The 16,507-nt window shown below is 43.2% G+C and overlaps 2 protein-coding genes across 3 annotated transcripts; one reads left to right on the top strand and one right to left on the bottom strand.

Annotated features, from left to right (window-relative positions):
* Positions 1–729: 729 nt before the first annotated feature.
* On the bottom strand, positions 730–7,489 carry UTS2 (urotensin 2). The gene is made up of 5 exons (XM_071767376.1): positions 7,420–7,489; positions 3,404–4,552; positions 2,195–2,305; positions 1,614–1,657; positions 730–1,006 (listed from the first exon to the last, which is right to left on the bottom strand). The coding sequence occupies exons 2-5, from the start codon at positions 3,507–3,509 to the stop codon at positions 890–892; spliced, it is 378 nt and encodes a 125-aa protein (XP_071623477.1). The 5' UTR covers positions 3,510–4,552; positions 7,420–7,489; the 3' UTR covers positions 730–889.
* Positions 7,490–9,196: 1,707 nt separating this feature from the next.
* PARK7 (Parkinsonism associated deglycase) lies at positions 9,197–15,889 on the top strand. 2 transcript variants are annotated; one of them, XM_071766942.1, is made up of 7 exons: positions 9,197–9,327; positions 11,209–11,347; positions 12,218–12,319; positions 12,945–13,004; positions 13,611–13,680; positions 14,148–14,234; positions 15,439–15,889. In XM_071766942.1, the coding sequence occupies exons 2-7, from the start codon at positions 11,258–11,260 to the stop codon at positions 15,591–15,593; spliced, it is 564 nt and encodes a 187-aa protein (XP_071623043.1). In that variant the 5' UTR covers positions 9,197–9,327; positions 11,209–11,257; the 3' UTR covers positions 15,594–15,889. The 2 variants fall into 2 exon arrangements, with proteins under 2 accessions (XP_071623043.1, XP_071623044.1); XM_071766943.1 differs by lacking the exon at positions 9,197–9,327 and adding an exon at positions 10,828–10,956.
* The last annotated feature ends 618 nt before the right edge of the window (positions 15,890–16,507 follow it).

Raw genomic sequence — 16,507 nt, 5'->3', positions numbered from 1 at the left:
TTTCTGCTTTAAGGGACTTTAAGGAGAAGTGTGGTCAACAGTGCTTACAGAAGTCTGCAGGAGAAAGGCAAAGTCACTGCAGGGAGTGCAAGTTACAGAGCAAAAGATGTAGCATCTTATTAAGGTTGGAAAAGAAAATCTTAGATAAGTGTGTAACTGGAAGGTGCTTCTGGCAAGGTAAGTGTTGCAGTTCCTTGAAACAGAGGCAGCTCAAAGGTAACCTTTGGTATATTTTTCTGATTGTTTATTAATATGTAAAAGGATGATTTGGTCATTCTAAACATACCTACAAATGTGAGCCAAGTTATCTAGGTATTTTTTGGCCCACAAATGACAAGAAGTGAAATGAGATGGAGAAATAAAGAAGTTGCTGGTGGTGCTGTTTTATTCAGAGACCTGGGCAATGTCAGGTCTCATCCAGTGGGAGCTAATGCTTGATCCTGACTCATCCTTGGGGATGGCAGGAGGGGACTGGGGACTCTTCATCACTCAAGCAGCAATGTTGCTTTTCCTGGCACCCCAATCTACATCAAGTGCCCAAGCAACAAAGGAGAAAGTTCTCTGAGCTCTGGGATGCAGTTGAAGCATCCCTCTTCTGAAAAGTGTCCCAGGACCCCTTGGGAATCTTGCTCCCCCTGCTCATCATGTTGCATATTTATCTCTTTGTCCCATTACTTTCTTCCTGTTGTGTTGAACTCCCAAGAAAATATTACACTGCTCACAGCATAATTGCAAAACATCAACAATTTATTGATTTCCAAGTAGCACAGAGTCTAAAGTTAGGAGCTGTCTTCGTGTTTCTTGTTTTAAATCAAGCAAATCTCTATACATGTTTCCAGACATCTGTAGAAATTATGCAACCAAAGGCAGGGAGAGTTTCTTCTCCTGTCTACACACAGTATTTCCAGAAGCACTCAGAAAGATTCCCACGTTTCTTGTACTGTTTCCTGTCCTTGGTCAGGAAGCGGCCGAGCAAAGCAATTTGAGGAGGATTTCCATACAAAGTCTGAAGTCAAACAAACAGCATTAGAGAGGTTACTGTTGGATTCTAAATGTCCCCAGTGGGGAAGTACAGTGCCCCAGCTGATCACCCAGACCTCTGTTCTGATGGGAGGAAGGAGAGGCAGCTGCCTGGTGAGCCTTTTAATTTAGATGATGCATTATCTAATGCATCTGCATTTATATTTAATTCCTGCCCTCTGCATTTATATTTAATTCCTCAGACAAGTGAAGAGGAATTATGTTTTTCATTTACCTAATGGTTCATAACAAACCTGGTAATACTGTGTGGCCTATGTTGTAGCAGTGGGGGAAAAAATAACATGCAGTGGGTACTGTTTAATATTCTGGCCTGACCTGGTGAAGCTGGGAATTGGTCTTTATTTAGAAAACTGATTTTCTGGGGAAAAAAATGGGGGGGTAATTTCTTTTTCCCCACTTATCCAACTGCTAAGTGATTCCAGCTTCACAAACACTTTAGTGGCACACTTTAGTCCATACTGTTTATGAAATCTGTGGATCTTAAATGATTGCTTGGTAGCAATTCAGTGTAGTTGAAAATGAGGGGTTTGGGGTTTTTTGTTTGTTTCAGTGACAGATGGTTGTTTACTTACCTGTTTGATACTTTCCTTTGGGTTGTAGCTGCTGGGGCTAAGACCTGGTAGAGAGGAGACACAATTAAATGCTTTACCATTTAGAAATTGTGACCCTACACAGGTCATTCTTGGGTGCCATCATGCTATAGCTGTCAGAAGCCTTGATCTGGAATGTCCAGAGGACCAACAGAAAACCCTCTCTCCAGTTCTTTGTTCTGGTGCACAGTTCCAGCAGAGACCATCCAGCAAACCATCTATTGCTATTGATTCTGCACTTTCTGCAAGTATTGATGTTGTTTAGGAGACTGCTACTTTATTTTTCCTGTTAGCTCCTTCTAGGCCAGTCTAGGTAGGCCTAGAAGCTCCTGTTAGCTCCTTCTAGGCCTTGACAGGTTTTGCTAAACAGATTTTCTCAGCTAGTATCAACCTAAAGCTCAGCAGCTTTCCCCAAGGTTCCTGTTAAGCAAATCCCAGCTCTCTGGTGCCTACACTGAATGTTGTATTTCAGTAAATACCCAGGAGCTGGGGCACAAGATCTGTGGAAGGTGAACATGCAAACCATGGGCCCTCTCCCATAAATTGTTGTGCTAAATCCTCACCAGCTTTGTTGTCTTCAGTCAGTGTGCCCAGGAGCTCTGGTAGAGACTGAAGCAGGGAAGTCCTTCCTAGGCTGCCCAGCTGCTCCAGGTTTAATCTCAATTCTTCATCAGCTGCAAATGGAAGATGACAGAAATAAGGGAAGAGTCTTTTTACTGTACCAAAGGACAGTGGGGACTCCAGTGTAAGACTCAGAATATTGGAACTTCCCTGTGCTATGTAGAGACAATTCATATCTCTAGTCTTGCATTATTTTTTAATTCAGAGCAGTGTTAGCTGGTAAATTTGCTTTGAGATTTCAAACAAAACAAAGCAACCCTCTTTAATACAGAATTCTCCTTCTATCTTACCCACCCCAGAGTTTCTTTATATTAGGAAGGAAGATTTAATAAGCCTAATGGATGTCTTCAAACAAATGCAGTAATTGTTAGAGCCAGCTTATTTGCTCTATGATGTGATGGATAATATCCATACTGAGTCACAGTTGCCTGTAAATGCAAGTTACATAGCAGAAGGCTTAGTGAGTCCAAGATTTCCAAAGCCAGCCAGGAACTACTGATACCTATAAACCAGCACAACAGCTATTTTACCTGCAAAGCAGGTAAGAACAGTCAATTTTTAATAGTCAACTTTATGCAGTAACTTTGGGTTTGATTTGCTGTAATGTCAAACTTTGAGGACAGCTTTTTCAAGCCCAGACTTATTCTTTGGGGTCTGCATTAGTGCAAAAAATAGCATGCTCAGTACATTTTGTAGTGTAAGACAGACTTGCCTGCTCTTGATCTAAGTAGGACCACATTAATCTTTGCAGTAGGTTTCCCCCCTTTTAAAGTCAACTTCAGTTAAACATAACTCATTTTAAAGTGTAGGAAGACAAGACTGCAGCCAAGTTTCTTTAAATGTGGACTAATGCTGCCTCAAAGACAAATGCTGTATATGGCAGCTCACATCCAATATTAGAAAACTCAAGATATATTAAAAAACTCAAGATACCTTTGTCTCCTGGCTCTCAAAGCAGCAGAATGAAGTATTTTGGGCACCCACCCTCCCCAGTTTACAAGATAAGCACCCACTGGTGATGTCACTTGTGCTCTGTAGACATTCCTGCTTTTCCACACCTAATCACAGATAAAGGCCCTTTGGAAAGCATACCTGCTGCTCTTTTTTTCTGCTCCAGCCCCTGTTCTGTGAACATTGAAATTGAGACTTACCTGGGATGTGATAAGCCTTCTCACTGGCCTTGATGATGGGGAGAGATGAGAGAGGACAGGAGAAGCTGACAATAATGAGACAGCAGAGTAACAGCCTTTGCATCATTGCTGTCTTGAATAGATTTGTCTGGATCTACCCCAGGAACTCAACTCCTGTCTGACTGTTGCCTCTGCTCCCAGTTTCACCTGTTATATATCCACTCATGACCTCATGAATATCATCATGTTTCCCCCCCCCCTCTTCCAAAAAAAAAAAAAAAAAGCCAACAATGAATTTATTGCCCGTGGGTTCTAAATGGAAACCACTTTGCATTGATGTAATTTTTCAAGGTAACAGTTCATAGACAATAAATTTACTGTCTTATAGCTTGGTGTACAGAATGGATATTATATCAAACCCACAGTAAAGTTTATAAATCTGGCATTAAAAAAAAAAAGTAACTTCCAGTTATAAATCATGAGTTAACAAAAGGGTCAGACAGCTGAAATGACCAGGGCAATAAGACAGCTGATTTATGAGCCTTAGCAGGCTTGACGCAAAGCATCTGACACAAAATGCACTTTTTTTTCTCCTCTTGTGAGATGGATGGATGTGTTGTCTTGTATTTGGGGTTCTTGTGCCAGAAAAAGTAGAGGAGAGGGGGAGTTAAAACATCTAGTTAATTTACAAAAAGAATGTTAGGGGAGTTAAATTTTTCTTTTTTGCCCTTAGAGCATTGCACATCTATTTATTTGAGAAGACCTCATCCAAAGTTGCCCTAGAGAATTGTCTTGGCAGAGAAAGAACAGCTTCCATCTGGAGACTTGGTCCATATAAACCACTGGTTGGTATTAAATGCAGGTACCTCACTAGTCTGGGAGACTATTTTCCAGTTCCTTTCTTGGGAAGTGAAGTTCCTTTGGTTGGAACTAACTATTTAATTCTCTGTATGCTAGTTAGCTTTTCTCCCCTGTTTGCCTCTTGTATTTATTTAATGTTAACACAGTTGTTGCTGTATATAATCTCATAATTTTAGTCTTTATTCCCTTCCACCTAACATTTTGTCTTCTTTACTTACAATTTCATTTTTTGTATCAAAGAGCAAGGACTGACTGGATTGGTCCCTCATCTTCATTCTCTATGAAGGATCATATCCAACTGTATAGAGCCTCAAAAGTAAAAAAAGTAAAATTTATGACAATTTTCTTTCCTGTATGTGGTCGGAGGGTTGTGCCTCTTCAGGTTCATAATAAATTGAGGCTTGGTAATTTTCTTTCCTGCCTCTCTAATCAAATGCTTGTGCCTTCAAGTGCTCTTCAAAATACCATGAAATCTATCTAAAGATGCAAAAGGAGTCAATTTATCTGCTTGCTTTTTCCTTTATTACCACTTCCTGTTGAAGATTAATTTTTATATTATAAATTCTGTGGCTCATAAGACCTAACTTCAAATTAGCTACAGCAGTCATACAGAACAGATGTATTTCAGCCACAGCTCTAATTCAGAGTGACTGCCCCACACCTGCACTGTTATTAACAGGTTGTCCAGAAAAAATGTGGACTCCATGACCACAGAATGGTGGAAAGCAGAAGACCTCTGGAAATCATCTGGTTTAAACCCCCTGCTCAAAGCAGGATCTACCAGAGAGTTTGCCAGGAGTGTGTCCAACCAGATTTGAATAGCTTCAAGGACAGAGTGGGAGTGAATCTCAAAACTAAGATTGACAAGGCCCTTGGCATCCCCATGTTAATTCAGATGTTCTGCTTTGGATGCAGTGCTGGGGCATGGGAGAGGTGAGAGATGACTTTCAGAGGTCCTTCCAACCTAAACTTTTCTGTCATCCTGGATGTAAGAGAAGTCCAGTATTGATTTATAGAACACATGCTGCAGGTGTCTGACTACAAATCCTGTTTCTCTGGACTTCTCTTTACTGAGGGAATGGATATGACAGAAGAATTTCTCTGCAGAATAAACCTAACACACTTTATATGCCTTTTTTCCCTGTGCTTCCTTATAACAGAAATAAGTAGCTAGGAAGGAATTCTCTCTCCTTATCTGAGTCATGCAACTCTTCCTTCCAAAGCTGCAGACAGTAATTAGGTCTGATGTGATGCATGATCTCACTACTGGTGCTGGATGCTCTGTACAAATGCTTCTCCTTCAGTGCACTATCAATGACAATGCCATTATCAATATTCACTTTGAGTTCCCTCCAAGGAAAGCTAATGAGGGCCCCTTCAGAGGCAACTTCTGTCCTTTGTCTTCTCTCAAGGAAGACTCAGCCTCTTCGAGCCATCCTCAAGTGCGTCATGTGGGGGGCTGGCGAGCTGCCTGCACCTCGTTGCCTTTTACTCAGATTTGAAGCTGTCACATTCTTTCCTCTACCAAAATGTCAAAGGCATTTTCCTCAGGGGACAGTGTACACTTTATCATTCAAAACAAGACAACAGCTCATCCTCTATTCTGCATTGGTGAGGCCGCACCTGGAGTATTGTGTCCAGTTCTGGGCCCCTCAGTTCAAGAAGGACAGGGAAGTGCTTGAAAGAGTCCAGCACAGAGCTACTGAGATGATTAAGGGAGTGGAACATCTCCCTTATGAGGAAAGGCTGAGGGAGCTGGGTCTCTTTAGTTTGGAGAAAAGGAGACTGAGGGGTGACCTCATCAATGTTTTCAAATATGTAAGGGGTGAGTGTCAGGGAGATGGAGTTAGGCTTTTCTCAGTGGTGACCAGTGATAGGACAAGGGGTAATGGGTGTAAATTGGAGCATAGGAGGTTCAAGTTGAATATCAGAAAACATTTTTTTACTGTAAGGGTGACGGAGCCCTGGAACAGGCTGCCCAGGGGGGTTGTGGAGTCTCCTTCACTGGAGACATTCAAAACCCACCTGGACACGTTCCTAGGGGATGTACTCTAGGGGGCCCTGCTCTGGCAGGGGGGGTTGGACTAGATGATCTTTCCAGGTCCCTTCCAACCCCTAGGATTCTAGGATTCTATGATCTGTGATTCTATGAAGTACCAAACCCTGAATGCAGGGGGGAGGGAAGCAAACGGGGATTTGCGCTTTGAAAACTTGAAATCGACTTGGAAGAAATGGCTTGAATGTTTATCAAAACTGCTGTTTGGTGGGGAAACTTGGAGTTTTTTCTATGCTAATAGAGATTCAGGAGCTTCAGTTTAAAATAGCAGGGCAGCAATAGTCTGAATAAATTACTGAGCAAACTCTTGAATAGTGAGTATGTTACCCTATCATAAAATACGACCCTTAATTATGAGGAGAAAGAACTATTCTTGGTTTAAAATTATGGGTTGTGAAGAATAAATTGCTAATAAAGTCAAGGAAATGTCATAAAATTTAAAATAGTTAAAAAAAACCCCAAACATGAAACACTAAAATCAACCAAAAGACAGAACAAAACCAACCAAAAACAGTCCTCCAAATTATCAACATTTTGAGTAAAATAATAAGGTTGAAATCTAATCCAAAATTTTTGTCCCCTGTTTAGAAGTGTCTTATGATAAGTAGGTGTGAGTTTTTTTAAACAATAGTGCAGTCATCTTGAGGCTTAATGTAGGTTGTAATAAGAAACTTTCAAGCTAGTCCTGATGCAAAGCTGGGTGACTGCTGCATACTATGACACTTTCACTCCTGTTCCTAAATGTAGACCATTTATTATTTTTTTATTAAGTAGATTATTGAGGGTTTTTCCATACAAATTATTGTCCTGCCCATGGGCATCTATTATGTGTGTATATATATATAATGTATATAAATATATACACACAGAAAAAGATTGTACTACCCATGTCAAAGCAGGGAAGCAGCAATACCCTGCTGATTTTTTCTCAGTAGTTTGGATGATGAAGTGAGCAGACCAGGCTGTTGTCCAGCATTTTCTCTGGCTCATAATGAACTAAAGCAGCAAGTTGAAGAGATGGAGAACACATTTCCTTGCTTGAGACTACTTAACACTCTATTAATTGCATGGTGTTCTGCCTCATTAGTTCTCCTTACAAACCATTTTATCAGAAACTTACTAAGATTTCCTGTAGTTGAAGATGATGTCCTGTTCTGAAAAGAAGAGGAAGATGTGGGCTTCCATCTTCAGTGGGGATGGAACAAAGGCAATTTTGTGAGAGGTGTCCTTCTATTTGTCTTTATTTTTCTGTCCAGATTTTTTGGTGTACACCTGTTTTTCCTATTTTTATCCACAGGGGGTTAGGATTACTTATCACTTTAATATCTACCACTTACATTAGAGGAAAAATTTCAGGTAGTTCTGCAGAAGTTCAGTGTGTGGGCAGGAGCCACTGACTAATTAAAGAGGTATCCTAATAATTGTTGCTGGCATTTAACTGTCCTGCTCAGCGTAGGCAGTAAATGGATGGCTCACAAAAGCACATTTTAATTTTCACTTTGCTTTCCAAGTGCATTATCCCTTTAATCCTTCATTACTTGGAGTTTTTTTGTAAATTAAATGGAATCTCTGCAGGCTCTGTGATTCACGTTTTGGGACAAATTTCAGTACTTAACAGGGGGAAAGTTGGCATAGGTCTTCCTAGGCATTTTGAGGTTTATTCGAGGTTATTCATTCAAGGTTATTTTGTAAATGAAAGCATGTTTCTTGGCAGTCAGCCATACAGAATCTTCCCTTCACTGTCTAAGACATGGATTCCAGTTTATCAAATAATTCCTGCTCCCAGCATTAATTGATTTTCTCTGTGATGACTGACTGACTTTCTTAATAAACTTGTTTAGAAGGCAAGCAGAGTGCTACAAGTTGTCTGTTAAATACTGTTTTTTCTGTGTTAAGTCCCTTCAGAGTCGACCATCTCCTATCTCCTGGGGACATTTTTTCATCACTAATGTTGGTATCAGAATTATTGGCAGAGGACACCGTGCTGTTCCATGAAGGGATCTGACAGAAAGACTGAAATCAAGAAAACACACTCTGCTTTTTAAAAATTACATTATGTCTGGATGTTTGAGGAGCTACTACACTTTCAGAGTCCAGCAGCATCAGGCACAGAAACACAGAAACAAAAACTTCCCGCTGACTCCCGCGCAGCATCCCCGCGGGCCGGGCCGCTGCCCGAAAGGTGCGGAGGGTCAGGAGAAGCCCCTGCCGGGAGGGCACCGGGGGATGGGGCAGCACTGCTGGGGCTGCACAAACCTCCGGATGAATCCGAAGGCAGCGGGGCTGAAGGGGACCCCACGGCGGGGACGCGTGAGGGAGCGGGGGCACCCACGGTGCCCACTCGCGGGGAAGTGCTCGGCCGGGCAGACTCAGCTCCTGCGGCTCCCCGGGGCCAATCCTGGGGCATCGCGGAGCTGCGAGTGCGCTCGGGAAGGTTTTGGATGCGGTCCCGCCTGACAGGGTGCTGCGTGGTCCAGCGCGGGTGACAGGCAGAGCTTCCCCCCCTCCCGTGCTGGGTGCGGGACCGGGTGCGGGAGAGCCGCCAGCGAAGCCCTTCCCCATGGCTACTCTGCGGTTACGTGGCTGGCACGGAGCTGCTCCCCATGGTCCTGAGCCCCGCACCAAGCACCCAGGGCGTGACACCCAGAGCCGCAAGCAGCAGCTGTATCCAGCAGGGCTGTCTGAAGCCCCAAGGGCTCCTTTCAGCAGCCTCACAATATTGAAATTTCTTTTTCCCGCCCCCCGCGGGCGTTTTCTGAGAGCCGGGGGGGAGCGCAGACGTCGCCGAGACGTTTCGGGTCGGTACAATGACTCCGTTCAGCGCTCCGGACGAGGGGGGACAGGGAGGAAAAGCAGCAGCGCGTAGCGGGGCTCCGCACCCGCGTTTCCGCCGCTGTGGGAAGGTGACGCCGTCCCGGGGGCGGTCTGGGGAGAGCGGGAGGCGGGCGGAGGGGTTTGCAAAGGGAGAAGGGCGAGGGGTGACCGCGCGGGGGCGAGGCCGCACGGAGTCCTGCGCGCCCCGGCTGAGGTGAGTGCTGCCCGCCCGCGCTCCTCACAGCCCCGGGGGAGGCCGGGGACGGGGTTTGGGGTTCGGGCTCCGTCTCCCCGCGGTCGACGGGGGTGCGGCGGGCCCGAGGCTTCAGCGGTGGCCGCGGCGGCTCGGCCTAGGGCCCGGCGGAGGCGCGGTCGATCCTGCTTGGTGTCTGCAGGCTCGCCGCGGGCCTGCTCCGGTCTCTGAAATCCTTGTTGCGTTGAATGTCTTAGCGTCCTGACACACTGTAGGATGTGGGCTTGCAAGCGGACTGTTAGCAGTCGCCTCCGGGAGGCAGCGGTTTGGTCTGGGCGGTGAAGGGCGGGATGCGTTCAGCACAACCTTCCCGGGGCTCCTGAGGCGCTCGGCAGGCACCATCTTGGGAAGCCTGCGCGCACGTAGCGATTTCGGCTTCGCGTCCAGGGCCGTGCGGGCCCTGAGGAGCAGATGGAAGGAGTTTATGTACCGAGCACAGGTAGATTGTTAAATAAAGAGGTTGTTACAGCTCTGTTGCTCGGTTCTGCCTTCTGGGAAAAGCTTCGCCCTGGTAGCTCGTACACCGTGACAGCTCTGATCATCTGAATGTGTCAGTGTCCAAGGACAATCTCTGCCTGTTTGCACCTAAAGAACTAATGAAAAAGGGATACAGACTATGGTCTGGAGCATTCTGAAATAAAAAGCAGTATTTCTGCGTTGTCAATCAGGTGTTTTTTGATAATGAGTCAAATTCATACAGAAGTTACTTTTGCAGAATCAAGGTGAATTATAAATAAGCTCCAAGTTGTTCTGATACCCGTGATTTCAGTGTATTTGTGCAGTTGGTCTTGCTTTGACAGGACTCAAAGCTGCCCTAAAAGGAGGATTTGATAGGATGAGGTAGTTGCATTCAGGATATTCTGCTGTATGTTACTGCATTTGAAATGAGACTGACAGCAGGGAGTGAACCTGAAATAGAAGAAGCAGAATGAAGGGATGGTTTTCTTTTGTTTAGGGAACTAACTGTGGATTTCATTTTATTAAGAGCTCCCAGGTGCTATGTGCATGTCTGAATGGGAAGTCCCTACAAAGTTAAAAATTACTGTCTCCTAGAGTGGATGACTTGTGAAATGCTGTCTTGTACCACAGATGCTTTCACAGACTTCTGTCAGACCAGCAGGAGTTTTTATGTGTTTTACATGATATAATTAAAGTTACTTTAACCTAACTTTCAAATGGAAATGTGGCTATTCACCTGAACTTGAATTTAGGAAAAAAAAAGTCTTAAGCCTCGTATTTTCCATTTGCTAAATTTTGTGGCCTGCTTCCCCATCACACATATGCACGTGTTCCTTCCCCATAAAATTGTGAAATACCCAGAAAATCTATTGCTTAGTATTTGCAGGGGCACTGATCAAGTTATTTTAAGTCACAGGAAACTCTTCATGGAGCTGTGCTGTGTGGAAACTAAATACCAGACATGAGGTCAAAGCTCATGCAAACCTTTATGAACACTGCCCTGGGTAGGAGTCAGTAGTGGGGTATGAGTGAGGGTGTGCAAACTAAAAACCACTCTGCCACCCACCTTTAGCCCTTCTCTCTGGCAGACTGAAGTCTTCTAGAGAAGTTTTCATTAGGCTGCTGCTTCTGGTGCTGATGGGCTTTGACTCCCACTGCATGGATGTCTTAGTCCCTTATTACCATAATGCATTCTTAGTAAAAAGCTCTTTAGTTAAATGGGATTTTTGTCAATATTAGTTAGAGCTGGTGAACCATTTTGAGGTGGCTAAATGAAAGATAATGAAAAAAATGCAAATTACTTACTGTTAAATGTCAGTGTTAGGAAGGATTGGTACTAGGGGATTTGCCTTCTAACCATGCTGTCTCTTGTGCCTCCCTCAGCTGCTCCCTTCTCACTTATCTCACCTAAAAGCAACCAACCTCTCAAGCTATGGCCTCAAAAAGAGCATTGGTGATTCTAGCAAAAGGGGCAGAGGAAATGGAAACTGTAATCCCCACTGATGTTATGAGAAGAGCAGGGGTGAGTGTGCAGATAATGAAAAATCTTTCTGTGAGTGCTCGGTCAAAGGATAATCTTTGCCTCAAGTTGATGTTCACTGCTTGGAGTTCAAGGTATAATTTGTTGTATGAGGTAAAAATTTATCTGTGCATTCTTACTGGTTAGCAAATATTTATGCCATGCCCCAGATAAGCAGGCATGACAGCTGGTGTTTGTGCAAAAGAAAAAAAACCTTTCAAAATACAAGCCTAATGTGGACCAGAGTGGGTGTTTCAGGTAAATCTTACTCTGTTGTAAAATGTGGCTACTCCCATGCATAGTGAGAGGAAGGGATTGTTTTGTGGGAATCTGAACAGCTCAGTATGATACAGCTCCTGACATTACATGGCTTTTCTTGAGCTACTTGAAAAAATACTGTCATTAAGTAGAGTTCTGTCTGGTAGAATTCCTCATGCTGTTTGTTACTTTGGCAACTGTAGAGGTCCAGAGTGTTATCATCTGATTAGCTACAAAAATAAGATTTTAAAGAAATACACCAACTTCACCTGTATATAAATAACTAAAGTAAAAATTATCACACAACTTCTGTGATTCCATTAATGGTTTCCCCACTTTGGCTGCCATAAGAAGCCCAAACTTGGCTCTGCTACACACATCTACAACATGATCACCAAGCATCTAAAAATTAAGGGAGAACACAGAACATGCTGTGAGTTTGCTTCAGTTTGGCCTAAGCTTACAGAGCGACTTTATTTACTTGATATTAACTGCTTACATCTTGCCCTGGTCTTGGCAGCTTTCAGGAGTGCTTTGCTTATTCTGTGTACTACAGAACTGAGGAAAAATGCCCTCAGTTCTTGAATTGTGATGATATATTTGTTCTTCTCTTAGATCAAGGTGACTGTTGCTGGCCTAACAGGGAAAGAACCTGTGCAGTGCAGTCGAGATGTCTTCATTTGTCCTGATGCCAGCCTTGAAGATGCCCGAAAAGAGGTTGGTCATCACTCTACTCTGATCTAGTGACAAATGCAGCCTTCTCACAGTTTGAGAGGTGAATTTTGGAATCTTATAATTCCTTTAGAAACGTGTCTCATGTGAATTACAGAACTGCACATCCCACATTGCTCCTCCTCAGGGCTGCCCTGCTTCATAGCATGCTAAGGTCAGGCTGATTTCTTAATTCTGCAGGTATTTGGTTTTGCATCAAACATAAAGTTTTATTTTGTGTGCCAGTTGGCCCAACAAAATTCCCTGATTTTGAACAAGTCAAAAGTTCTTGATGGGAAGCTAAACAGTGCTGTAGTTAGACCTGCACAGTTAGGTTGGAGCAAAATCCCTTGTCCTTAAAATGCAAGAGCTGCCATTTGCCTGCTGAAGCTCCTAAATGTGCTTGGCTTAAGAGTTAGTTCTGTGACAGACTCTATTAATAATAGTTTTCCTTTTCCTGGACTAGGAAACAGGATTTTGTTCCATAATTTGAACTAGTTCTCTGACCATAAAGTTCTATTCAGTGGAAGATAAGGTACATGCCTTTGCTTCTCACCCATCCAACAGCATTAAAGCAGTGTTCTGTACAAACCAGCCTCTGCTCAGCAGAACAATTTTAATTTTTGTTTAGGGGCCTTATGATGTCGTGGTCTTGCCTGGTGGTAACCTTGGAGCTCAAAACTTGTCAGAGGTAAAGTTCTGGTATCTTGAAGATTATCAGCATCCTCATGAGTGGTGGGTGGTCCACACTTGCTCAGGGATCCTGTAAATTAGATTCAGCATCTGAAAAATATTGTTTCACTCAGAAAATAGAACTAATTGTTAAGTGTCTTAAGGCTTTTTGTGGATTTATAGGTGGGACAACTGCATAAGTTCTTGTGTCTTGGGCACCTAGTTAAGTACAATAAAAATGGGTGCTTTGTATTGTGGGAAAATCTCTGGTCATAATTGTATGAAGATGAAAAAGTTGCAAATGAAAATTTAATTCCATTAAATATAAAACAGGCCAAACCCACAAGAGAATCCTGTCACTGGTGTAAAGCTGTTTTAGTGGTAGCATAAATACCTTGTGGAAAGCAGGTGGACAAACAAGTAGATCTCTCAGATAGGTATGGATTAACCAGCTTTTACCTGCCAAGGATGTCCATGCTCTTCCTTCTGATTTCCTTAGGGACAGGCTGGAGAGTTATCAGCTGGTTTTTGTTGTAAAACTTCTTTATGATTTTGTAGTAGAAAAATATTTCAGCTGTGCTTCAAATAACCAAACAATGACTTGTGATTTGGTTCCTTCATACAGTCTGCTGCTGTGAAAGACATTCTGAAGGACCAGGAAAGCAGAAAGGGCCTGATTGCTGCTATATGTGCAGGTGGGTTAACAAGATGTCTTGCTTTGGAAAGCATTTGAATATTTTGAAGGGGCATGCACAAAGTTTCTTGTTTTAGAAATTTGTGTTGTAATTTAGTGTTGTAATTTAGCAGGGTTTTTTACTCTACTCACACCTGCCAAGATTTGAATTGTTTGTAAATGTAATAGCAAAGGACTGTCTGAAATACTGGGAACACCCTGCAGCAAGTTCTGCATGGGACTCAGTCCTTTCCAATCAGTTTTGTTAACTGTCTTTAAAATAAAAAGTGAAAGGTAACGTGCTAGGAGTTTTTAATACAACATCTTTGCTTTTTCTGGTGATCTTTGTGTGAGCTAAAGGTGACATCAGTTTTATAAAAAGTAACCTCCCCACAAGAGAGCTTTGGCCTCTGTGCCTGAACACGGGTTCCTAAAAGTGCTTGTAGCACAGAACAGTTTCCTCAGTGGTGCAACTTTGTGTCCTCACAGGTCCTACTGCCCTTCTGGCACATCAAATAGGGTTTGGAAGCAAAGTCACAACACATCCTTTGGCCAAAGATAAAATGATGAATGGAGGTATGTAATCACTGCTCTGAGTTTCTTTCTAAACCATTCTCAGAATTACTTTTTTTTTTTTTTAGCCAAACCCTTGATTTAAAGCAAAAATAGCTTTTGTATCTTACTTTGTATCTCTGAATTTCAGTAATACCTTCCTGAATAATCAAAACTCAACTGAATGTGCTAAGATTCTATTTCTTAGTGTGTTTAAGCTGAAAATAAAGAGCTGTATTGATATTTTCATCCGTGAAGAAATTATGCTGCTGCTGTAGTGCTAGGAGAACTTTCCCCCTTATCCTCTTGAGGCTGAGCCATCTCTTGTCCTTTTGATTCTTTGCCTTAGTGGTTCCAACATCAAACCCCAGCAGCACCTTTCCTGCTCTCCCATGAGTGGTGCTTTGGTGCTGGGAGCAGCTGGGTCCACATTTCTCTGTCAGACCTAAAGGAAGTGCTGGTCATTCTGTGAACATAGAACCATGGAATCACAGAACCATCTGGGTTGGAAAGGACCTCTGAGGCCAGCAACTCCAGCCCTTGATCCACTGCCACTGCAGTTCCCAGCCCATGGCACTGAGTGCCACATCCAGGCTCTTTTGAAATATCTCCAGGGATGGAGAATCCACCCCTCCCTGGGCAGCCCATTCCAATGGCTGAGCACCTTCTCTGTGAAGAATTTTTTCCTAATATCCAACCTAATGTTTTCCTAATAATTTAACTATAACTTCCTAAATAATTTTCCTAATATCCAACCTAAACCTCCCCCCTGGCAGAGCTCAGGACTATAAAAACAGACATTACCATGTCTGAAAGTGAGCAGGAGGTGGCAGGGTTCCTCTAGTTTCATATGCATGCATTTGGAGAGAAGAACATTGTGAGCAGCTGCACAGGAACAGTCTTAACTTCCAAAAGTGACCTCACAGGAACTGACAGGAACAGCAAGTGCTCCTTGGTGAGCTCCTAGAATCAGAGGGGCATTCCCATTCCATGTGAATACCCTTTTCCTCCCTGAAGACTTCAGGCAGTGATGAACTTCTTGCTTTCTGAGTGGCTCCACAGAGCCTGAGGTGGGGCTGGACCCACACAGATGGTCGAGGTGCCCTCTGTGGAGCCCGAGCCCCCACTCTGCAGGTTCTGCAGCCTTCAGGCAGCTGTGCCCTGAGGCAGCAGGGCTGTGGGCACTGTGCTGCAGACTGACTCTCTCTCTGTTGTGTGTCCCCCCAAGCACACTACAGCTACTCCGAGAGCCGTGTGGAGAAAGATGGGAACATCCTCACCAGCCGTGGCCCTGGGACCAGCTTTGAGTTTGGTTTGGCCATTGTTGAAACACTGCTGGGGAAGGAAGTGGCTGAACAGGTGAAGGCACCCCTAGTACTGTGAAATTCTGGTGTGGGACAAGGGTTAGGGCAATGCTGGATGGAGAGTCTTGTCCTTTGTAAAATAACTGTAAGATGCACTGTTGTAAATGCAGTTTAATTGTGGGTGAAATGAGCAACTGTACACCTAAAGTAGGATATCTTAACAAACCATTGGTCTTTATTTCTGGGAAAAAAGATCCTTTTAGAAAAAAGCTTCATCACGAAAAAGCAGCCAGCATCTAGGAATCTCAGCTTAGTTGGCACTTAAAAAACACATGGGAAAATGTTTGCTGAGTAAATAAAACTGAGGCAAATCTGCTTGTGTGTTTTTTCTTTGTCTGTTTTCTCTCAACCCAGACGTGAAACTTTTTTACCCCTATGGTTAAAATATTCATCATTAAGAACAACTTCTGCTTCCACAGTTCTGAAGTATGAGCTGCAACAAGAATGTCAAGCACTGGAACAAGCTCTCTAGGGAAGTGGTCATAGCCCAAGCCTGCTGATGTTCAAAAAGTGTTTTAACAATGCTCTTAATTAACAATTAAACTTTTTGTTAACTTTTAAAAGTTAACAATTTAACTTTTACTTGTTGTGCAGAGTTAGGAGTTGGACTTGATGACAGTCATGGATCTCTTCCAACTCAGGATATTCTGTGATCCTACAACATATATTATTAAGTTTTAACTTAAAATTTGTTAAAACAGTATTTAGTTTCCTGTATACAAATAAGGCAAATAACTACCACTAATTCTAAGACAGCATGGGATAATATTAAAAGGGGGAATATTCTCTACCTTGTCAAGCACCCTGGAGTTTCTGTAGAGTTTCTGTGATACCTTTGGAATTTGTCTTCTACCTTAAATGATTGCAGCTCCATTGAGCTACGTAGCCATCTAATATTCAGCATAAAGCAGAAGTTTGGACCTGGGAGCTCCT

Source organism: Heliangelus exortis, chromosome 23 (genome assembly GCF_036169615.1).
Source record: "Heliangelus exortis chromosome 23, bHelExo1.hap1, whole genome shotgun sequence".
Taxonomy (NCBI): Eukaryota; Metazoa; Chordata; class Aves; order Apodiformes; family Trochilidae; genus Heliangelus; species Heliangelus exortis.
The sequence above is the reverse complement of the archived record's forward strand: the minus strand, read 5'-3'. Positions and strand labels throughout refer to the sequence as shown.